The 25,351-nt window shown below is 39.2% G+C and overlaps 1 protein-coding gene and 1 non-coding gene across 16 annotated transcripts in view; one reads left to right on the top strand and one right to left on the bottom strand.

The window, feature by feature from the left end:
* SCMH1 (Scm polycomb group protein homolog 1) overlaps nucleotides 1–25,351 on the bottom strand; it is a 221,986-nt gene that overhangs the window by 80,370 nt on the left and 116,265 nt on the right. For all 15 annotated transcript variants that reach the window (XM_055586216.1, XM_055586217.1, XM_055586219.1 and 12 more), the window contains 2 exons: nucleotides 17,439–17,527; nucleotides 12,004–12,247 (listed from right to left, as the gene is read on the bottom strand). In XM_055586216.1, the coding sequence (XP_055442191.1) occupies nucleotides 12,004–12,247; nucleotides 17,439–17,527 (333 nt within the window). The remainder of the gene's footprint in view (nucleotides 1–12,003; nucleotides 12,248–17,438; nucleotides 17,528–25,351) is intronic.
* On the top strand, nucleotides 12,884–12,955 carry TRNAH-AUG (transfer RNA histidin (anticodon AUG)). The gene has a single exon. It is a non-coding gene; the product is annotated as a tRNA-His (tRNA).

Raw genomic sequence — 25,351 nt, 5'->3', positions numbered from 1 at the left:
ACTGTGACCATTTGAGAATATAAAAATTTAAAAAGTGCAATCCCTTATTTTCAACTCTTCAACAAGTTAGGTCACAGTATAGTTACTTTTTAAGGGAAACTAGAGTGCCACTCTATTCTGCACTAGCTGGACCATTCCCAACGTTGGAGCTTATTCTTAAGAACAACATCAACCAAAATGGATCAAGAAGAGAGTCCAAGCTGATGAGGGCCTTAGAAACTATCTAATTTCAGAAATATATGAGGAAAAAAAAGACCTTGAGGAACAAGAGTATCAAGAGTGCTCTGAAAAGGTTTAAAGTAAAACAAGAAACAAAATTAGAGCCAAATGACAGACACTGGGGGAAAGCAGATTTCAGCTCAAAATTAAAAAGAACACTTTTACCCATTAAAGCTATCATAAATGGAAGGAATGTGCTCCTTTGGGAGGGTACAATCTCCCTGTCTTTGGAAGAATTCTAGTAAGGGATAGATGAGTATTTACAGAATATGCTCTCAAGGAGCATCCTGAATTAGGTGGGACATTGAATTTGAGGACTTCTGAGGTTTCCTCTAAGCCTGAGATTCTAGGATCCTATGACTTTTTACATTCCCGACATCTCGTATTTCATAGTAAGGTAACAAACTGTATCTTAACCAAAGTCACTTCTAGATAGGTGATAATATGGTCAAGAGTGACTCTGAATTCTTTACATATTGGAAAGATGTTGAGCTCACATTAGTGGATACAAGTTTTCCAAGATCCTAATATTTACTTGTAAGTTTATCATTTTACAGGTTGTCCTTCTTGAAGTGACCTTCTCATTTAATATTGGAGAAAGTGTCTGCCAAACAGTCAAGTCAGTTGTTCTGTTAAATAAAGATGATGTTCCATGAAAAAAGTAGCTACTTCAGTTTGCAACTCTAACAGTCACATAAGTGCCTCACTTCTTCCTGGGACAACATTATATTTGATTATTTTAAGGATGGAGAAACTGAACTCACGAGGTTAAAAGACTTGTCAAAGGACACACAGTTAAAGCTAGGATTTGAACCTAGATCTTTCAGTCTCTGAAGTCCATACTCTTTTCACTAACTTTGGACTTCTATGTCTCCAATAATCCTTAGTTAGAGGAGTCTTAACTGCCTCCAGAGAATTCATTACCAGATTTTTCCTCTTTACAGCAACAACACAGCATATGTAATTGGAAACTGATTCATAAGTCCAGCTTGTGTGTGTGTGTGTGTGTGTGTGTGCACGCACGCGTGCATGTGGGTCCACATAACACAGAACATGAACAATGGAAAAGAAAAAAAACGGGGAAATCCATTTGGTTTATCAGTTTCCTGGACTGGGATCGTGTTTTCATTCACAGCAGCGTATCACTGGCCTTGGCATAGTAATTTAGAGGATGTGTTCCTTATTAGCTTTGCTCAACTTGGCTGGGTTCAGCTATATACTGCCAGCTGGGCTGATGCCAAGGCTGAAACTCCACTGCTCCAAATTCCAGTTCACATAAAAAAGCATGGGTTGCCTCCTGCTCCTATCTAGCTGAGTTAACACATTCAGTTCCCCACATCTAGCTCTTTCTCTCCCTCCTGACTCTTACTCCCACAGCATGAATAAAGGACTTCTGAAACCAAAAAGACATTTAACATTTCCCTAAGGCCTTCTCTGATGGATAAATCTGTGGAGAGTAGGAAGAACAGAAGGAAGATAAAATTACCCACGATAGGCCCAGAGCCAACCTCAAAAGCCTTATATTACTGAGACTCAAAGCAGTGTCTGGGGCAACAGGTAAGAGGATTCAGGAACAATTTCAGCAAGTGGAGAGCTATATTCTCCAAAGATGGTCCGCTAATGTGTCTGGTCAAGTCTAAGTTGCTTAAAGAGGCGACATAAAAGTACACTGCGATGAAGCACCTGCCGGTCAGCCATGTAGTCAAATGAACACACTCCGCCTTTCCTGAGCATAGGACAATTTAAAAAACTTACAGTCAAACTCCTGCCTTCCTGCCATATCACCCTCATAATCTTCTGTTTTTCTTTGCTCCGTTTAAGAGTTTGCCCAGTTTTCCTCATCTTCCTGATATATTAGGTTGGCCAAAAAGTTCGTTCAAGTTTTTCCATAATATCTTATGAAAAACTTGAACCAACTTTTTGGCCAACCTAATACATGAAAGTTTATATTTTGTTTGTCTCCTAGTAAGTCATTACTGAGATTCAGAAAATCTCATTTGTAATTGTAGTATTTCCTCAAAAATTAAGGGGGAAAATGTAAAATACAGAGTTTATATTACTGGTTTTCAATATGACTTTACTAACCACCTACACTTATCATGGCAAATAGATGGGGAAAATGTGTAAACAGATTGGACTTCATTTTCTTGGGCTCCAAAATCACTGCGTACGGTGAGTACAGCCACGAAATTAAAAGACACTTGCTCCTTGGAGGAATAGCTATGTCAAACCTAGACAGTGTTTAAAAGGCTGAGACACCACTTTTTCAACAAAGGTCCATATAGTCAAAGCTATGGTTTTTCCAACCTAGACAGCATATTAAAAAGCAGAGACACTACTTTGTCAACAAAGGTCCGTCTAGTCAAGGCTATGGTTTTTCCAGTAGTCAGGTATGGATGTGAGAGTTGGACTATAAAGAAAGCTTGAGTGCCAAAGAATTGATGCTTTTGAACTGTGGTGTTGGAGAAGACTCTTGAAGAGTCCCTTGGACTGCAAGGAGATCCAACTAGTCCAACCTAAAGAAAATCAGTCCTGGGTGTTCACTGGAAGGACTGAAGTTGAAGCTGAAACTCCAATACTTTGGCCACCTCATGCGAAGAACTGACTGATTGGAAAAGACCCTGATGCTGGGAAAGATTGAGGGCAGGAGGAGAAGGGGACAACAGAGGATAAGATGGTTGGATGGCATCACCGACTCAATGGACATGGGTTTGGGTAGACTCCAGGGGTTGGTGATGGACAGGGAAGTCTGGCGTGCTGCAGTTCATGGGGTTGCAAAGAGTCAGACACGACTGAGCGACTGAACTGGAATAGTTTCTCCAGTAGTCATGTATGGGTGTGAGATTTGGACCATAAAGAAGGCTGAGCACGAAAGAATTGACACTTTCGAACTGTGGTGCTGGAGAAGATTCTTGAGAGTCCCTTGGACAGCAAGGAGACCAAACCAGTCAATCCTAAAGGAAATCAACCCTGAGTATTCATTGGAAGGACTGATGCTGAAGTTGAAGCTCTGATACTTTGGCCACCTGATGCGAAGAGCTGACTCACTGGAAAAGACCCTGATGCTGGAAAAAATTGAGGGCAAGAGAAGTGGGTAACAGAGGATGAGATGGTTGGATGGCATCACTGACTCAAAGGACATGAATCTGAGGAAACTCAGGGAGAAAATGATGGATAGAGAAGCCTGGTATGCTGCGGTTCATGGGGTCACAAAGAGTTGGACAAGACTTAGTGACTGAATGACAACAATTAACAACACATTTAAAACAGGGAATTTTCCAAGTTGATATATATTGATGCTGGCACAGTAGGTATTAACAAAACCTTGTCAGAGAAAACTATATGGATCCACATATTTTCAAGAAAACAGCAGGTGTGGTCAAATTTATGAACTGCCTAAATCACATCTCACTATTTCCAGGAGTTTGAGAGATGCCAGTTGTTTCATTATACATGCCAGAAAATTGCTACCCCTCTCAGGCATCTGTGGTTGGTGAAGGCAGGAGAGAGAACTGGGCAGGGCCAAGAGCCAGCTTAAGGAAGCCGGAAGAGAGATATGGGGCTTTTCTGTCCCTTGAGCAGATATAATTAGGAGCAGTGAGAGAACCCAGATTCCCCACTTCATAATGTAATGCCACTCATTTAATTTCCTCATATTCCCATTTCTACTTATGTACCATCAGCATACAATCAAGAGAAAAGCAGTTATGGGAGCATTAGTTCACTGTACAAACCTCATCTCATAAATATATTTATTTTTCCTGACCAAAATACAGCACTTAAGTGTCTCTGTGTGCAGTTCCCTTTCCTTGGGATGTCTAGACATCTAAATTCAGATATAACTAACAGATGTGGGGCATCTACTCTGTGCTACATGCATTTGCACACCCATTTTCTCACTTCAATCACTGAATCAACCTGGGAGGTAGGTACTTCTTTACAATCTTCACTGAGCCTAACACTGCTAAGATTGGAAAAAAAGTGAAAGTGTTAGTTGCTCAGTTGTGTTCAACTCCTTGAGACCCTATGGTCTGTAGACTCCTAGGCTCTTCTAATTCATGTCCATGGAATTCTCCGGGCAAGAATACTGGAGTAGGCAGCCATTCCCTTCTTTAGGGAATCTTCCCAATCCAGGGTTCGAACTCAGGTTGCCTGCACTGCAGGCAGATTCTTTACCATCTGAGATATGAGGGAAGATGGGGCTGTTCTACAACTATTGCGTAGATGGATGAATAAAGGCCAGAGTTTCTAGATGCAATTAAAGTACAACACCAAAGCTAGAATAATGACAAAGATAGTGTGTGTGTGTGTGTGTGTGTGTGTGTGTGTGTGTGTAGGGAGGAATCGGTATATTCAACAAAGGCAAAGCTCGGAACTAGTTATGTCTGAGAGGGAAAAAGGGAAAACTGCCAAATAGCCAAGCAGCGGTCCTCATTAAGGGTACTGAAGAATTTGATTCACTTATTAATCAACAGGCTCATGCCTTTTCTGACAGGGCTACTGAACACACGTTCTCAGGAGACAGGAAGAATACACCGATTGCTTGAAGCTTCCTGTAGAGAGGACATTCTCCTGTTTGTTGTGGCTTAGTAGAAAAAGAATTTGGGTGGAAGGGCAGGGGGTATTCCAGGTGTAAAGGTGTTAAGTGTGTTTTGTGATAGAGAGGTGAGTGAACATGAGTTCAAAGATATCCCTTTCTGGAGATGAGAGCCCTTTGTCACTCTTATTTTTGGCCACAAGTTTCCAAGACTTAAAACAGAACAATAGTTTAAATAAATTTTAATCTGCTTTTAAAATTATAGTAGCCCTCTCACTTTTGTACCTCAGTGAATAATGGCTTTAGATGATGATGAACAGAAATGAAATCAGAAAATATAGCATGATTTATCTCACTCAATAAGTATTACTGAATAACTACTATGGGCCCAGTGCTGGGGATATAAAGATGAAGTTAATAAATTGGTTCCACTTAACAAGGACTCCAAGTAGACATGAACCCTAACCTTCTAGACAGGGTAGAAAGAATTATCTTCATACTAAAAAACTAGCATTATTTTACATGCTGCAGGGATAACTTTGTTAAATAAATAAAATAGTTGTGATAGGTGTTGAAATAAACTATAAGAACTTACATTTCAGCTTCTTTATTCAAAGACTATCCCCTCACCTCATCTTATCTTCTCACCACTCTCCACTGGCCTGGGAGTGTGAGTACACACTCACAAAACTATAAACTCTAAAGGCAGGATTCCTACAAATTTATCCAATGACTAGCCCCTAGTCATGACAATATTTAAACCTGAATGAATGGCTGGCTGAAGAAAATCAGGCCATTAGCTGACCAATAGCCTCAGTTGTGTTATTCTTGCCTCTACTTAGTTTTTCCCTGCACAGTTTAGGATTCCAATTTAACCAATTCTCTCTTTCTGACCCAGAATTCCAAAGTTATTACAGTATAGTTTCCTATGTAGTTTTACAACAGAAAGAGAACATCCATCCAAAAAGTATGGGACACACTTTTAAATGTTACACAGAGGAAAAAAGGAAGAGGTATTCTGAAAGTTTTGTTTTTAAGTATCAAATTCTTACTCTCCAGGTCAGAGTAATACTCCTGTGGCACCTTAGCCACAGCACTAAATCAGATTTTAGAAGTGGCTTGGCCCAGGAGTTTAGGACCTAAAAAGGTTTACTACTGGCTTTGCAAAGGAGAAACAGCTAGCATGAAGGATCCCCTTAGAGAGGCAGAGCCCTGCGTGGCTGGGGTACAGAGGTAGGCAGGGGTGAGATGAGCATCTGGGATCAAGTAGAAGACAGTCAAAGGAGTCATCTTTTACCCACTGTCAAGGCCAGGAGCCTGCACAGTACACAGGGGCAGCAGGACGCTCAAGGACCACCTAGTTCAATCTCCTGCTTTAGGAATGACTTGCTCAAAGACAAAACAAATTTGTGTCCACCTGGGACTAGACTTCCGTTCAATTCTCTGATGTTACACTACACTGCTTATGCCAAAACCCAAGGTCTCAAATGAAGTTTTGAAGAGAGCCCAAAGGAGAATGGGAGAGTACAGGGGAAGACTGTGAAGATGATATGGCTAAAGTGATGGCCTTGATAGCGGACCTTACTAAAAATCTTCATGGCTTCTCCCTCTAGACTCAGAGATCAACAGAACTAAGTCACTTATTCTGAAGGCTGTCTTTTCACCTTGCTAATAGTTTCCTTTGATGTGCAGAAGCTTTTAAGTTTAATTAGGTCCCATTTGTTTATTTTTGCTTTTATTTCCAATATTCTGGGAGGTGGGTCATAGAGGATCCTGCTGTGATGTATGTCAGAGAGTGTTTTGCCTATGTTCTCCTCTAGGAGTTTTATAGTTTCTGGTCTTACGTTGAGATCTTTAATCCATTTTGAGTTTATTTTTGTGTATGGTGTTAGAAAGTGTTCTTCAGAATGGGAGAGAATAATAGCAAATGAAGCAACTGACAAACAACTAATCTCAAAAATATACAAGCAACTCCTACAGCTCAACTCCAGAAAAATAAATGACCCAATCAAAAAATGGGCCAAAGAACTAAATAGACATTTCTCCAAAGAAGACATACAGATGGCTAACAAACACATGAAAAGATGCTCAACATCACTCATTATCAGAGAAATGCAAATCAAAACCACTATGAGGTACCATTTCACACCAGTCAGAATGGCTGTGATCCAAAAGTCTACAAGTAATAAATGCTGGAGAGGGTGTGGAGAAAAGGGAACCCTCTTACACTGTTGGTGGGAATGCAAACTAGTACAGCCACTGTGGAGAACAGTGTGGAGATTCCTTAAAGAACTGGAAATAGACCTGCCTTATGATCCAGCAATCCCACTGCTGGGCATACACACTGAGGAAACCAGAAGGGAAAGAGACACGTGTACCCCACTGTTCATCGCAGCACTGTTTACAATAGCCAGGACATGGAAGCAACCTAGATGTCCATCAGCAGATGAATGGATAAGAAAGCTGTGGTACATATACACAATGGAGTATTACTCAGCCATTAAAAAGAATACATTTGAATCAGCTCTAATGAGGGGGATGAAACTGGAGCCTATTTTACAGAGTGAAGTAAGCCAGAAAGAAAAACACCAATACAGTATACTAACGCATATATATGGAATTTAGAAAGATGGTACAAATAACCCTGTGTACGAGTCAGCAAAAGAGACACTGATGTATAGAACAGTCTTATGGACTCTGTGGGAGAGGGAGAGGGTGGGAAGATTTGGGAGAATGGCATTGAAACATGTAAAATATCATGTATGAAACGAGTTGCCAGTCCAGGTTCGATGCACGATACTAGATGCTTGGGGCTAGTGCACTGGGACGACCCAGAGGGATGGAATGGGGAGGGAGGAGGGAGGAGGGTTCAGGATGGGGAACACATGAATACCTGTGGCGGATTCATTTTGATATTTGGCAAAACTAATACAAATTTGTAAAGTTTAAAAATAAAATAAAATTTAAAAAAGTAAAAAAAAAAAAAAAAGAACTAAGTCACTTAATCCTTTGAACTTTGCTTTTCTTATAAATAGAATGTATCTGACTGTAACACCGAGTTCAAAGTTAGCAAAAGATACAAAGAAATAATGTGTGTAAAAGAACATTAAACGAATATTGGTATTTTTCCCACTCACTGTGGGCAAGAAACAATTGTATAGTACCTGAATTTTTTAACATTTGCACACTGATGACCAGAAGGTAGAAAAGAAAGAGGAGATAGGATGATTAGAAAGAGAACAGGCTTACACATAGAGAACATCTTGTTTTGTGAAATGAATTGAGTAATCACATTTTTTCCAAGTTGTATCACTTGTTTCTCAGCCAGGACACTGAATGGCCCAAGTTCTGCTATTACTAAAAGCTGCATTATAAAATTAACTGAGGGTATGAGGTGGGGGGAGGAGAGAGTTGTTGGAGTAAACAATCCAGCTGCTGGGATAAGGACTGAAGGTCCTGATCTGGAATTGCCAACTGGAATAACCTCCTACCTTCTGAGCTGGTCCTTCTGGTCATCTATTAAAAATCTAAAATCCCCAGAGAAACACTGAAGGGAAGGAAAAGAGCCAGCAAACACTCTGGAATCATCAGCCACACGGTGTGCCATATTTCTTATCAGCATGATGTGCAGTCAGAAAAAAAATGTGAGTCCAGAAGACTCTCCTGCTCCTCTGGCTTTTGAGAATCGCCCAATTGCTCTAGGAGACTTACCAGTCAAAATAGCAGAGTTACTCTAACCAAGGAAGTAAGAAACTCAGCCTACTAACTAAATATGGCTGGGAGCACCAAGGCTTATCCTGTTTTAGTCTTAAGTAAGTAAAAATGACTCCACTGTTGCTCTCAAGACACTCCTTTTCCTGCTATTTCCACAGATATTATCTCATAGACTCTGTAGAGGGAGGGCAATGGATGTCTCACACAGACCCCACATTTGTTTCTTGGAGCATTTAGAGGAGTAGCACTTTTCCAAGGCAGAAAGTCTGTCTTCTCTCCTCCATGCTGCCACCATCTCAAGTTCCCTCCACTCAGTGCCACCAACCTAATCCAAGCAACCCTATATTTTCCTTGTCTACAGTCACCATGATACAACCCATTTTCTATCAACCAGCCCAAATGAGGTCTTAAATAACAGTTTTATTGATGTGTACTTTACATACCATAAAATTCACCTTTTAAAGTGCATAATTCATTGTTTTTTAGCAAACTCAAGAGTTGTGGAAAAAAAAAAAAAAAAGAGTTGTGGGACTATCATCCCTGACTTTAGAACATATTCATCATCCCCAAAAGAAATCCCCATTAGCAGTCACTTCCCATTTCCTCTTCTTCCAAAGCCCCTCAGATCAGATCAGTCGCTCAGTCGTGTCCGACTCTTTGTGACCCCATAAACCACTATTTTGTCTCTCGGTTTTGCCTATTCTGGACATTTCATATAACTGCAATTATACAATGTGTGGTCTTTAGTGATTGGCTTTTTCACTTAGCATAACGTTTTTAAGGTACATTTTATGTTGTAGCACAAACCAGTACTTCATTCTTTTTTTATTGCCAATAAATAAATAATTTATTTCATGTGAATATAACACATTGTGTTCATCTTGTCATCAGATGGACAGTTGGGCTATTTCAATTTTTTGGCCATTATGAATAATGCTGCCATGAAGTTAAAGTTACATTTTTGTGTGGACATATGATTTCTATTCTCTTGGGTATATACCTACAAGTAGACATGCTAGGTCACGGATAACTCTATGTTTAACATTTTGAGAAACTTCCAAACTGTTTTCAAAGTGGCTGCAGCAGTTTAGAATCTCACCAGAAACATATGAGAGTTTCAATTTCTCTACATTCTCACCAACACTTATTACTGTCTGTCTTTAGATTATATCCATACCCATGTGGCTTGGATTTGCATTTCCTAAAGGTCCGTCTAGTCAAGGCTATGGTTTTTCCAGTGGTCATGTATGGATGTGAGAGTTGGACTGTGAAGAAGGCTGAGCGATGAAGAATTGATGCTTTTGAACTGTGGTGTTGAAGAAGACTCTTGAGAGTCTGTTGGACTGCAAGGAGATCCAACCAGTCCATCCTAAAGGAAATCAGTCCTGAGTGTTCATTGGAAGGACTGATGCTGAAACTCCAGTACTTTGGCCACCTCATGCGAAGAGCTGACTCATTGGAAAAGACTCTGATGCTGGGAGGGATTGCGGGCAGGAGGAGAAGGGGACGACAGAGGATGAGATGGCTGGATGGCATCACCGACTCGATGGACGTGGGTTTGGGTGAACTCCGGGAGTTGGTGATGGACAGGGAGGCCTGGTGTGCTGTGATTCATGGGGCCGCAAAGAGCTGGACACGACTGAGTGAACTGAACTGAACTGAATGACTACTGATGTTGAGCATCATTTCAACTGCTTACTGACCTTTTGTATATTTCCTTAGGAGAATTGTTTAAGTTCTTTGCCCATCTTCTCAACTGGGTTATTTATCTTTTTTATTGTTGAGTCATACATGCTCTTTTGTATTCTTGGACACAAGTGTAAGTGATTTTTTTTTTTAAGTAAATAAGACTTTGTTACTCCTTCTGATAATTCCCCATTATGTTTAGAATAAAATCCAAATTATCACTCTGGCTTATAAGGTCCTACATGATTGTGCCACTTTCCCCTCCCACGGTACACTGTAGTCAGAGCAGTATTCTTTCTGCCCTTAAAACATAATAAACTCATTCATGTCTCAATACCATTGTAAGTATGTCACATCTGCCTGCTTGGAATTCTCTTTCCTTGCATGGCTTCTTTTTGTCATCAAATTCAAATATCAATCATCTTTTTGGACAATTTTTTCTAAAAAGAAATTGTATCCAAAAAGCTCCCCCTCCACAAAAAGGAACAGTGAACTTTTGGGGATGATGTATGTTCATTATCTTGATTAAGGTAATGGTTTCATGGAGAGAGATATATATATATGTGTCAAAACTTTTCAAACTGTATACTTCAAATATGTGCAACTTATTTTACTTCAGTTATATTCAATAAAGCTGTTAAACGAATCCCTTCACAGTTACTATCTTATTATACTTTATTTCCTTAGGAAAAATTGTTTATCTGAAATCATCTTGTTTATTTCTTGATTTAAATGTATATTGACTATCTCATCCCTCTAAAATTAAAGTGTCATGAGGGCACTTGATGAATGCTTTTCATCTTTATAGCTACTGTATCCTCAGTTTGGCTCACAATTAGGTACTACAGATATATTTGGCTAATTGAATGAATGAATCTGATAGAGGTTTAGAAATGAAACCCACAGACAACGGGAAGGGTGACTTTCTATTCTCTCAGATTTACCAGTACTTTTAGGAATGATATTCTTACTATTTATTTTTATTACTCTTACTTATTTCTTACTCTTTATTAAGAGCTACCTCAAACTTTATCCTGGATGTTCTCCAACATCATGACCATCAGAAATATTGACTGTTAACCCCTCTGTGGTACTATTATAGTATTTTATGTATACTCTCCTATTAGTAGCAGTTATTTTAATAATAAGAGTATTATAATAATATAGCATATTACATAGTAATTATAATAAATACTAATAATTATGTTAATATAGAATAACAGCAGCAGTAATACAATAAAAACACTTGTTTAGCATTTGGTGTTTGCCAGACATTATGTAAACATTTTGCTCAGGTAATCTCATTTATAAAGTAGGTATTCTTTTACAGATGAAGAATTTTGAGGTTTAGAGAGGTCAACTAACTGACCAAAAAGCCACACAGCTGGGAAAAGGCAGAGATGGACTTCAAATCTAAGTCTATCTTACATTTAAGCCCATGGTTTTTCCATTAAACTACAGAGCTGGTTAAGTATTTTTATGTAATACAATGTTACTCCAGCTCAATTACAAAGTTGGGATGTGCACCTCAAGAATGATACTATTCAAACTCTGAAACAGTCCAGGAATAAGAGTAAGAGAGATGAGAAGCTAGTTGCCTGAGAATAAACCAAGCTATTTGAGCAAGGAAATTGTACTTTATGCCAAACTCCATGTCTATCCTCAAGTGATGTTTAAATTCTTTCTGTTTCTGACTACTCTTGACTAGATGTTGGTTTTTTACCCTAGTTGCTGGCCCCTGATCCTCCTTTGCCTGTGAGTGAGGTTTACTGGTGAAGGTATGCTGATCATGGGAGATCTAGGTAAGCTCCCTTAGCAACTTGGGTTCCGACTTTACAAGCCTTTACCTTTAGTGCCAGGTGGCTGCAGGTTGTCTCCAGTCAAGGAACACCAGCCCACAGGGAAGATGTCACGGGAGTCGAAGCGGCACCAGTAGTCAAAGGCCCCTCGCCACCCATCGAAAGTGACAAGCACCTCTGAGCCCCGCACTTCCCCAATAGTGGCTGGGCAAATGAAATGAGGGTTCTTCCTGTCCACAGCTTCTAGCTTCATTCCCATTTTGAAGAAGTTGTGAGAAGGTGACGGTGGTTCCTAGATGAGAGACAAGAGATATAGACCTAGACACAAAGAGAGAGGCTATGTATGCCAAGAAACTGGTACTTCATTTGGATGATTAGTAAGTGCTATATAAGATTTACAATGGAACGTTAGACTTTCCTTTAAATGAACTTCAAAGTATACCAAAGTATTACTTTGTTAATTCTAATATTTTGACATCTTTGCTTCAGGTCTTTTTTTTTTTTTTCAAGAAATAAAAGGTAACAGATAAGGCTGAATCCTCCTTTGTGCCCTTCCCCATGCATATTTTTATACTTTACTGTGTGTGTGTGTGTGTGTATGTAATTTGCACACTTTAAAATTTTATATAAATAGTATTATAGTGAACATATCATTCTACAACTTGCTTTTTTCGTTCAACACTATGTTTTTGAAATGTACCCATGATGTAAATTTAGCTCTAGTTTAACTGCTAATAGTACTCCATTATATCACAATTTATTTCCTCTCTTTTGACAGACATGCAATGTTGTTTTGAATTGTTTACTATTTCAAAAGAGTTTTCACAGCCATTCTTACAGTTGTTTCTTTTTTCATATGTGGGAGGATTTTTTTCAGTGTGTATACCTAAGAGTAGAATTGTTGGGTTATAGGATGGATATATGGGCTTCCCTGATGGCTCAGATGGTAGAGAATCTGCCTATGATGCAGGAGACCCAGGTTCAATCCCTGGGTTGGGAAGATCCCCTGGAGAAGGGAATGGCTACCCACTCTAGTATTCTTGCCTGAAGAATTCATCTTCCACTTTATTAAATATTGTTAAACTGCCTTCCAAAACAGCTGTAACACTGTGAACTCTCTCCAGTAGTGTAGCTAGTTCTTGGGTGCTGATTTGCAATGCAGTTGCATAGAGTTCCCCAAAATTGTTGTATACTCTGTTTCCCTTTGTCTTACTGTCTGATCCTGTACCAATAACATAGTCTTATTAAATGGGTATCTGGAAGAAAAAGTCCCCCTACTTTGTTATTGTTCACTATTGTTTTGGCTATTCTTTTTCCTTGATCTTTCATACGAATTTCAGGATCAGTTCTTCAAGTTCCACAGGAAAATCCTATTTGTATTTTGACTGGAATCCCAGTGAATTTATAATTGGGGAAAAAATAACTTTTTATGTATGATATTGAGCCTTTCCTTCCATGAACATAGCATTTTCCATATGTTAAATATTCTTTAATGGAGATTTCATCTTCAGTATAAGTTTAAAAATTCCTTGTAAATATCTGATATTTTACTAACATTTTTCTAGCCATACTGTAACCTATTGCTATCTTAAAGAGTATCTTCAAAAATTTCATTTTCAAATCACTTGTTAAATAGGAATGACTTTATTTTTTAAAACTGATTTAAAATTGATGAAGAATTGATGCTTTTGAACTGTGGTGTTGGAGAAGACTCTTGAGAGTCCCATGGACAGCAAAGAGATCCAACCAGTCCATCCTCAAGGAAATCAGTCCTAAATATTCACTGGAAGTACTGATGCTGAAGCTGAAACGCCAATACTTTGGCATCCTGATGAGAAGAACTGACTCATTTGAAAAGATCCTGATGCTGGGAAAAATTGAAGGCGAGAGGAGAAGGGGACGATAGAGGATGAGATGGTTGGGTGGCATCACCAACTCAATGGACATGAGTTTGAGTAAACTCTGGGGGTCGGTGATGCGAGGCCTGGTGTGCTGCAGTCCATTGAGGTCCCAAAGAGTTGGATACGACTGAGCAACTGAATTGAACTGAATTGATTTATAACTGATTAGCTTATGCTGATTGATACTTTTTTGTCTTGCCTATTTATTAATTATTGAGAGATGTGTATTAAAATATCCTCTAATGATTGTAGATTTTCTATGTAATTTTTTTCCATGTAATTCTGTCAAATTTTGCTTTATCTATTTTGAGGCTATGTTTTTTAGGAGCATGTACAACTTTTATCTTCTTAGTGACCTATTTTTAAAAAATCATTAGATAGTAACTTCTTTAATGCTTTTTAGCACCAAAGTCTTCTTTGTCTAATTTTGGTACAATTAACACCAGCTTTATTTTGATAAAGGCTTGCCTGGTATATGTTTTATATTCTTTTATTTTTAACACCTTTGTGTCATATTTCAGCAATGTTTCTTGTAAACAGCATGCAGCAAGATTTAAAAACAATCTGATCTATGTCTGACTAAACCGATGAATTTAATTTCTCATAACTGATGTAGAAATTATCATTTCTAAATATCATTTCTATTTAACTTGATTTTTCAAGTTGTACCTTTAACTTCTTTTTTCTCCTTAAAAATCAACTGAATTTTCTTCCCTTTTCCCCTTTCCATTGATTCAGATGTTAATCATTCTATATTTAATCTTTTGGTGGATCCCCTTCAGATCATAACTGTACAGCTGACATAATTAAGTCTAAAATTCATCCTTAATTAAACAATACTAGGACCTCTGAATATTTAAATTCCTCCTGAGTTAACAGGTGTTGGATAATTTAGTTCCACACTGTTATACTGCCAACTGATCACTTTTGCTACTATAACTGGTTTATACAGTTACAGGCAGTGATTGTTTAGTTATACTCACATGCTAACCTATCTTTCCCTAGCACTACATTTTACATCTCATCCTTACTTTCCAGGTTCAATTATCTTCTTCTTGAAACATACTCTTCAACTGTTCTTTCAGTGAATATATTCATATTAGTTTGCTGAAAATGTCTTGATTTTGCATTCATTCTGAAATAACGGTAGAATTAGATATAAAATTCTAGGTGGACAACTATTTTTTTCTTAATTCTTTGAAGGTATTATTCTATTACCTTTTGCCTTGTACTACTGCTGTCAAGAAATGTGTTGTCAGCCTAACTGCAATGCCTTTGAAGGTTCAGTCTGCATTGTGAAAGTTGCAGATATGGAGAGCTTGCTGCACTACACCATTTTATATAAGGGAGTTGAGTGTGTGTGGATCTTTGTATTCAGGGGTTCCTGTAACCAGTCCCCCATAGATACTGAGGATGACTGTATTCTGTGTGATTATTTGCTCAGATTTTTTGACTTCAGTTATTCCACAATGTTTTAAAGTATACATTTGTGTTTATCACACATTCTGGAAAATTCTGTCATTATCTTTTCAACTATTGACTCTTTTTTATTCTGGAATTCATGTTCAGCATATATCGGACCTTCTGATATTATCTTTATCTTTCCTCTTTAATATTTTCCATCTCTTCATCTCTCTGTATTGCACTCTGGAGAAATTCCTCACACATGTCTTAAAGTTAATTCTTATCTAGGTCTAAGTTGCCTAATCACCTATCTAAGATTTTTATTTTATTTTTAATTTTTAAAAGATTTTTAAATTTAAATGGTTTCATTTTAGATATTCAATTTGCTTTTTTTAACTCTGTCTTTAAAAAATAGAGGTTTGTACTTTTCTCATTTTAAAATTCCTTTTTATTCTTTAATCATTTTCAAATACTTTATTTAAAATTTCTATCTGATGTTTCTATTATCTGAAAGTCCTTGAGGTTATAGTCTTACTGTTTGTTGTGTCTACTGATGTTTCATCATGAAGGATTTGTTTTGAGAGTTTTGAGGGCTCTGTGATTATGAACTGAACTGAACTGATTTTCAATGGTACTTCACTTTTGGGACTTCTATGACATCTGGGTTGAAAACAACCAAACCCTCTAGAGAGGTTTTGGGTTTCCTTCTGCCAGGCACTCAGAAATATCCCTCTACAATTTTGGAGTTCTGAGACAATACAGACACTACATCTGAACCTTGGGTTTCCATGGGGGAAAGCTTTTATCAGAAGAATGACTCAGTTCCCCTACCCATGGCCCAGGCAGAGACTCTTCCTTGTCTTTTCACTGAGGAGTAAACATTTGAGGGATCCATTTGTTTTTTCATGTGGCTGTCCCAGGTCCATTTTCTGCCTTGCATGGGCCCAAGGCTTCAACTTCTATCTAACTCTAGTTGTTAAAAGACAAGGTCCTTAAAAAATAAGACTGGTAAAGCCCCTTATGGCATCAGCACGTTCAGTACACCTAACACTCTGGTTTTCCTTCTTCATTTTGGCCTTGGAGAATTCTCTTACTTCCTAGTAAGATCAGTAAAGCATTTAAAAGAATTTGTTGGCCCCTACCTCCCACCATTTTGAGGTACTCTCCAGTGGAAGGATTTCAAATTGCCCAGTATACTGTATTCTGGGAACCATGGTGCTCTCAGGTTTTAGACTAAAATGGGATCATGTTATGCTAAGTTGCTTCAGTCACATCTGACTCTTTGCAACCCCAAGGACTGTAGCCTGCCAGGCTTCTCTGTCCATGGGATTCTCCAGGGAAGAATACTGGAGTGGGTTGCCATTTCATTCTCCAGGGGATCTTCCCAACTCAGGGATCAAATCTAGATCTCTTACATCTCCTGCATTGGCAGGAGGGTTCTTTACCACAGTGCCACCTGAAAAGCCCAAATGGCAGCACAAGTAATGCTAATTCAGTCTCCTTTATAGTAACTGCAACCTCATGAAAGATCAACTGAGAGGAGACTGACTGCCTTTTCCCTTGAAAAACCAGGAAAAACAAATACAGGTTTTTAATTCCTGTTCTACCACTTACTAGTCAGTCATGCGATCTGGGGCAAGCTCCTTATTTGAGTGTTTTGTTTCCTTAACTACTAAACCAAAATAATAATTCTTGCTTCATAAAGTTAACTGTGGGTATTAAATGAGATAGTGTATATAAAACACAAACATACTGCAGGCACTTAAAAAATAGTCTCATTCCTTCCTCTCTGTTTAGAAGATGGACATTATGGAATTCCATAAGAATAGCCTTTAGATTTATATTACATTTTATATGTTTTACTAACAAAAAATGTTTAACTTCTTAATAACCCTGTGAGGTAGACAGAAATCCACATTACAGATGAGGACAAAACTTGTTATTAGAAGAGAAATAAGAAATCCCCAAACCCAGAAATCCTACCTTACAATCTAGTATTTCTCTGGGGATAATTGCTGCTTCATAAGGCACTTTAAAAATCCTTCTGCTGAACTAGTTTCTGAAAAGGCATCCTCAGGCCATAAATATAATACAGACATTAGAGGCTCAGTAATTGAAAGGATGTACGCATTTGACCTTAAGTAATTTGGAGCTGGTGATAGCTGAGGAATACCGTACCTTGTGGAAAATCCTGATGGGAGCCATCTCTGCTCCATTTAGCGTCTTCAAAAGGAACATGGGCCAAGAGGAAGCATTCAGCCGAAATCCTGCAGCAAACATAACGGGCAACAGATAAAAAATACATCTCAAAGGGAATTGCAATACCAAGTTTTCCCTTGGGAATCCGGCTACTCCTGCCACAACCTATGCTGTGATAGTTACAGACTGTTAGGAAAGGACTTAAAGGTTAAGCAGAGAAAATGCCTCATTAGACAGATGAGAAAATGAGGCACGTAAGAGGGAATGTAACTTGCTCAAGGTAATATTGCAAAGGTAGTAGTAAAGTCCCCAACCAAGTTTTCTGACACCGAGACAAGTATTATAGAACGTACATCATAATGCCTGAAAAGTTTCCTTGAAAAATCCAAAATAGATGTGTGATAGGAATAACAAATACTTAGAAATGATCTAGACAGTACAGTGTGAAAGAGGATATAATAATCTCTTAAGAAACCAAATATGTCTGATAAATTCAATATACAAGTAAACCTTTTTAGTTTATCTCAATATAAATACGCTTTCACTCTCTCACTTTCTCTTTTCCCCTCTCTCACACATATACAAAATACAAAAAACTTTTGGATATTCATTTTTACTTAACGAAGGATCAGGCTTCATGATGAAGATGAAAGGGGTTATTTTATTAAAAAATATTCATTTTCCAAAAGAGTCAAAGGAAGCCTAGAGAGGTTAATTGTCCATTGTCATTCCTCAATGACAAGTCATTGGAAAAGATCCTGATGTTGGGAAAGACTGAAGGCAAAAGGAGAAAGGGGAAGCAGAGGACGAGATGGTTAGATAGCATCACCGACTAAATGGACATGAATTTTAGCAAACTCTGGATGACAATGGAGAACAGAGGAGCCTGGTGTGCTATAGTCCATAGGGTTGCAAACAGTTGGACATGACTTAGTGACTGAGTAATGACAAGTCAAGAATATATAATTTAATTAATAAATTGTAAAAATAAGATCATTATCATATTTTCCAATTAGAGCTCCAAGTGCTCTCTTCAATTTGGCTTCAACCTTCTACTTGAGATACCAAAATCTAGTGCCTTTTGATAGTCTCCCAGTCAACCTCAGCTCTCCTGTTCCTGACAAAGGACAGACAGGCTGAACCACAGCTGCACAGCTGGAAACAGCAGCAACAATATCTGATTACTGTGTACTTCACTGTGGGCCAGATACTGTGCCAGGCACTTTCTACTGGTTATCTAATTTAATCCTCAAGACAACCTAGTGAGGTAGAAATTATCTTCATTTTATAGATGAGAAGAGAGGTATAAAGTAAACTGCTTAAATTTCAAAGTGAACAAATGACAAAGAAAGGACTGAAACCCAGGCAATCTGACTGTTGAGCCCATGCTCTTATCTACTATGCTAAATTATCAATGTGCATGGGAAATGGAAAAGGAAGAAGCAGCTTTTGGGATTAAGTATTAATTAAGAGCTATAATTAAATTAAAGGGGGGTGTGAGAAGAGAGAAAAAAATGGAAATAAGAAAAGAGGTACTACCCCACATGATCTAAATGCTTAGTCTCAAAGCTGGCTAGGCTAAATGGGGTTTCCCAAGGTCAGAAGACATATTTGGCAAAACTAATATTGTAAAGTTTAAAAATAAAATAAAATTAAAAAAAAAGAAAGAAAGAAAGAAAGAAAAAATAAATAAATAAAAAGCAAAAAAAAAAAAGAAGACTTCCTGGGATAGCTCATTCTTATCAACAGTGGAGACAGCAATTTGTACACTCCTGTCAAACTGCTACCACCTGCCTAGCCTTTTTACCTTTGGCAAACACCCCCTACCCCGCTCCAAACCCTGATTTCAGGTGATTTGGTGGGGATGTCTACAGTGGGCTCTACCTACCTACCTGGTTACGGAATCCAAGATAACGCCATTTAAGAGCATCACATTCCCTTTAGACCAAAAGTATGTTATGTATGTCCCAAACTGGCTCAACTGTTTTCTGATATGATATGCATGCTGGAGAGCTTTTCTTTCTCCGAGATCATATTTGTAAGGGTGTTTGTAGATTTGGCACCGCTAACTAGAGAACATAACTGAGAATAAAGCCAACTCAGAGCAGAAGATGGAGAGACATGAGAGTATTTAAAACAACTCTCCTTAGATCAGGAAAGGGTTGGAGCAAGCCAAACCCAGAGCAGATCTGCCATGAATAGTTCACTACACCTAAGGATAAGGCACAGCAAGGCACAGCTGTTCTAGAGAAATGTTCCCTGCACCTTTGTAAAACGGAGGAATAGGGAGGAGTGACTACATAATTAGAAAATTCAGATTCATGCCCTCAGTTCTCAACAACTAGAATGCCTCACCATGTAATTCCCAATTCAATTTTCCAGAAGTGGGTTACTGAAAGGCTTCTATCTCATCTGGTACCTGAGCTAAGAAAAAAAAAAAAATCCTCTCATTCTGGAAACCCTTATTATAATAATAGCTAATATGTACTGAATGCTTATCATGTACTACTTTACAGGCACCTTCTCTCAGGATATTTCAAATAACACCATGAGAAGTACACTATCATTATCCCTAGTTTGCAAATGATAAAAGAGAAACTCAAGGGAAGTAGCTCATCTCAGGTAGTAAGTGGTGGAAACAGATTCTACTATATAATGGTCTTACTCCAAACCTCATGTTATTAACTATGTTTCCCTACCTCCTAGCAAGCTTCTTCAAGAGTACAAGGGCAAAACAGAAATGCTGCCAACCCAATTACTGAGTACTTTATCCCCCAACCCCCTGGTTCTCTTTCACTATACCATGCTACTTCCCACAAAAAACATTTATTATGCTCATATTATGTGCTAGCCTCCAAGTGCTAAGTACTTTTAAACAGGCTATCTCATTTAATCACTTCTACAGCTCTGTGAATTTGGTATGAGAAAAGCAGCACTGGTTTTGGATCCAGGCTGCCTAGATTCAAATTCAGCTCTGCTACTTAGCTGGTATGTGATATCTGGGAAATAATAAGGTCCCTTACTGGCTTTAGTTTCCTCAACAAAAAAGTGGGATAAGACTAGTAACTACTTCAGTGGGTTGTTTTAAGGATTAAAATAAGTTAATATAAATACATGTGAAGCACTTAAAAAGATACCTGGTATATAATAAGTATTAAATAAATGCTGGCTTTTATTTTGACTATTATAGACAAAAGACTGAGCTAGTCAATAGCAGAGCAGGATTTAAACTGCATTCTTCTGTCTTCAGAGCCTTCATTATTAATCAGCACATTAATGTCTTCAAGCATTTAATCATTCAGTTCTACCATGCTATCTCTCTTGGTAAGAGTTGGATTTGTACATTTGTGCAAGAAGGAAAAGGAAAAAATAATAATTTGAGGGTCTCCTAAAATTAAACAATGGCATGCAAGAAACAGGCCAGGTAGTAAGAAATCTGAACCTCTGAAGTGGGAGCACCTCAGTATCTGGCCACTGGCTCTCTCTTCTTTGGTCTGTACTCCTTTCCCATCAACGGTGACTGCCAATTTATATCTCTAACCCAAACCTCTGTTCTGAGCTTCATGCTCATATTTTCAACCGCCTTCTTCTATAATTCTTAGATGCCAAGAAATCTCAAAATGAGTGAGTCTAAAACAAAACTCTTGATTTTACAACCCCTTTTCCTCTAGTCACCTCATCTTGGTTAACAGTACGAGTTATTTAAACCCAGGTTCTGAAACCAAACTTATGGGGCTTCCCTGGTGGCTCAGAAGGTAAAGCGTCTTCTGCCTGCAATGCAGGAGACCTGGGTTTGATCCCCGGGTCAGGAAGATCCCCTGGAGAAGGAAATAGCAACCCATTCCAGTACTCTTGCCTGGAAAATTCCATGGACGGAGGAGCCTGGTAGGCTACAGCCCATGGGGTCGCAAAGAGTCGGACACGACTGAGCGACTTCACTTTCACTTTTCTGAGACCAAAAAGCCTGGAAGTTACTCTTGGTTCTTCCATTTCTACTGCCTCTCAAATACAATTAATCAGCAAGTACTGATGGTCCTTACATCGAATATATCCTAAACCGAACCATTCTTTGCCATTCTGTATTTCTCCCCCGCTAACACCCTAATCTAAGCCACAGTCAGGCTCTGCCCATCCTACGACAACAGCTTTCTAACCACTTTGCTTCTATTTTTGCCTCCCTACTGTCTATTTTCCACACAGCAATCAGAATGATATGGTTATATTTCTAAAAATATAAATCAGATCACATCACTCTTATGCTTACATCTTATACCACAAAATAAATCTAAAGTCTTTTTGTATTTAACAAAACTTACAAGATCTGGAACTTGCTTGCGTCTTATAATTCATCTCTCTCTCCCCTGCCCTTTGAGTACCGGTCTTTCTATTTTCCAAGCACACCAAGCTGTGTCCCTCTGCCTCCAACGCCCTTTCCTTTTCTCAAATCTTGTATTAGTTCTTTGCTAACCTCCTCAGAGTGGCATTCCTAGACTACTCTACCTCAAATAGCCTCCTAGATTCTGCACCTTATTATCCTTAGCTTTCATCAGCTAAGGATAATTTTCTTTTTTCCATGTAATGTGTGTTTTTTCTAACCAGAATATAAGCTCCATAAAAGTTTTACTAAACAAAGGAAAAAAATCTCCACTTATTAAATGTGTGCTAGGAAATGCTTTATCATGTTATCTCATTTAATCCTCACAAAAACCATGTGTGGCAGAGTTTATTAATGATCTGGCAGGTCAGGCACCTGAAACTGAAAATTAAAAGTCAAGGTAAAGCAATTTACCACTGGCCACACAACTAAACTGGTAAGTGGCTGGGGTAATATTATAAAGCCAGGTCTCCAATTCTAACCCCAGGCATTTGCGAGTGTTCTGTGCTTACCTAAGCTTTCTTTTACAAATATTTATAAACAAATAGTTCCAAAGAACTTTCGGATGCTCCCAAGACTGTTGGACTACTGAATAAATTAAGGTTTGTCTGTTTAAACAGTGATCTGAGCAAGCTCTGGACTTGAGTGTAGATAAGCAGGCTAGAATCTAATCGCAGTTCATGCCCTCTGGTGGCAGGTAACAGAACAGCACTTGTACCAGGAAGCACATGTACATGTGTACATGTATGTAAAGCTCCTCTGGGAGGAGAAAATGATTTGAGAATCATCTTGACAGTTATAGAGTCTAAAGCTCCTCTAAGTTATTAGACTCTATGACTCTCAAGATGATTCCTAAACCATTTTTCTCCTTCCAGAGGAGCTCTACATACATGTACAAACACAAATACATGTCGAGAAACATGCCACTCACTCGCTCATAACCCTGGACAACTCACTTCGCTTCCCGTTTCTGTATTTGTCAGCTGATGACACAACTAAAGCAGTGCTTCCAAACTGAGTTTGGGTGGGCTAAACCTAAATTAGGAGAAGGCGATGGCACCCCACTCCAAATGACAAATGAACCTTCGAATGTGATGTGTGTGCAGCGGAAATCAAGGCCGGAGCAGGCGCGACATGGAGGTTTACCAGATAGCCGCTCACCCCAATGTGGTTATAAACCAGCTGCACTCTTGCCCGGAAAATCCCATGGACGGAGGAGCCTGGTGCACTGCAGTCCATGGGGTCGCTAAGGGTCGGACACGACTGAGTGACTTCACTTTCACTTTTCACTTTCATGCATTGGAGAAGGAAATGGCAACCCACTCCAGTGTTCTTGCCTGGAGAATCCCAGGGACGGGGGAGCCTGGTGGGCTGCAGTCCATGGGGTCGCAGAGTCGGACATGACTGAAGCAACTTAGCAGCAGCAGCAGCAAACCTAAATTATACCTCAAGAGTGAGAGAAGTGAGAGCTGGGAGAGAGAGACACTGAACAAACTCTCTTCCCTGAGTGAGAAGTGAATGTTCAGCCAGGTTGGATTTGGGAAGGACTGCTAGAATTCCTTTTGGTTCTGCCAGGATGCTGTCACCACTTTGCTACTCCACTCTCATATACACACTCAAACACAAGTTAATACAGATTTATTTAATTGGGGGTGGTTGTGACTAGTCTTGAGATAAGTGTAGGTAAAGATGGGTCTGGCATTATTCAATGTCAGGGGCCTTTCTGTAGAGAAGAGAGTTCAGTGAATATTTTTAAAATTACCTTTATCACATAAGTATTTAAGATACTGTAATTAAAGTTACTTCTTTCTAAAATTTTACCCCTTCCATCAATTTCTAGAAATAGACTTCAAATTTCCATAACCATAAGTGAGATGTGCATCTTTTAAAACCCCCCTTTCCATTGACAGACTCCGGAGGTTACTGACCATATGAGAAGACTGACTAGTGTTGGGAATATAAAAGAGCTCAAGTCAATGTCCCCCACACACCAGGGTATGTGATCAAGTTTGCTGAACAGGCAGTTTATACTGAGATCCTGACACAATTGACTAGGGGCCTCACTAGAGGCCAGCTCTGATATAGACTGCTGCTACTAAGTTACTTCAGTCGTGTCCGACTCTGCGACCCCATGGACTGCAGCCCACCAGGCTCCCCCGTCCCTGGGATTCTCCAGGCAAGAACACTGGAGTGGGTTGCCATTTCCTTCTCCAATGCATGAAAGTGAAAAGTGAAAGCGAAGTCGCTCAGTCGTGTCCCACTCTTAGTGACCCCATGGACCGCAGCCTTCCAGGCTCCTCCATCCATGGGATTTTCCAGGCAAGAGTACTGGAGTGGGGTGCCATTGCCTTCTCTGCTGATATTGACTAGGGACTCTCAATCTTGAACTCTCCTCCCTGGGGAGCACTAAAGAACACATTATCCTACCCCCAGAAATTCAGATTTAATTGATATGAGGTAGGGCCTCATCCTAAAGGAGATCAGTCCTGGGTGTTCATTGGAAGGACTGATGTTGGAGCTGAAACTCCAATACTTTGGCCACCTGAAGCGAAGAGCTGACTCACTGGAAAAGACCCTGATGCTGGGAAAGATTGAGGGCAGGAGAAGGGGACGAGAGAGGATGAGATGGTTGGACTGCATCACCAACTGGATGGACATGGGTTTGGGTGAACTGCCGGAGTTGGTGATGGACAGGGAGGCCTGGCGTTCTGTGGTTCATGGGGTTGCAAAGAGTCGGACATGACTGAGCAACTGAACTGAACTGAAGGCCTAGGCAGTGAAATTTTTGAGAGCTGCGTAGGTAGTTCTGGCAGCCATGTTTGAGAATTAGTGATCCATACGGTCCTGTTTAGAAGACATAACCTCAGACTAAGTATAGAATGGACCATTAAAACAAGGGGATGTGAGGAAAAGATTGACATTATCTGAGAATCATTCTACCTTTTCACCTGGAGGACTATGCAATGTTCCTATTTGAACAGAACACACATACTTACACAAGCGCACACACACACACACACATACACACACACACCACACACACACACACACACACCACACACAAGATTTTAATAGAGAATAATGGTCTCAAGAGCAATGCTTCCCAAATATAAACCAGCTGTGTCAGAGTCTCGGGAGAGCCATTTTACCATGCAGAATCCCAAGCCCCATTACCTAGAGATTCTGATTCAGGAACTCTGGGGAGAGGTCCAGAGGAGGCCTGGGGGAACACACACACATATATACATGTAATTATATTCATAATTTATTTAAAGTTTTTTATTTTGAAAAATTTTAAACCTAGAGAAAAGTAGCAAAAACAGTACATGAACAAATTATGCACCCTTCACCTGGTTCAACAACTAAATAATACTTCACCACAGTTACTTTCCATCTAGCCACACAGTTTTCTCTGAACTATGTGAAAGTTAGAGACATCATGATACTTCACCTCTATATATGTCAGGACATGTGCCCTGACAACAAGGACATTCTCCTTTAAAACTGCAATATTATC

Source organism: Bubalus kerabau, chromosome 6 (assembly GCF_029407905.1).
Source record: "Bubalus kerabau isolate K-KA32 ecotype Philippines breed swamp buffalo chromosome 6, PCC_UOA_SB_1v2, whole genome shotgun sequence".
NCBI classification, from domain to species: domain Eukaryota; kingdom Metazoa; phylum Chordata; class Mammalia; order Artiodactyla; family Bovidae; genus Bubalus; species Bubalus kerabau.
The sequence above is the reverse complement of the archived record's forward strand: the minus strand, read 5'-3'. Positions and strand labels throughout refer to the sequence as shown.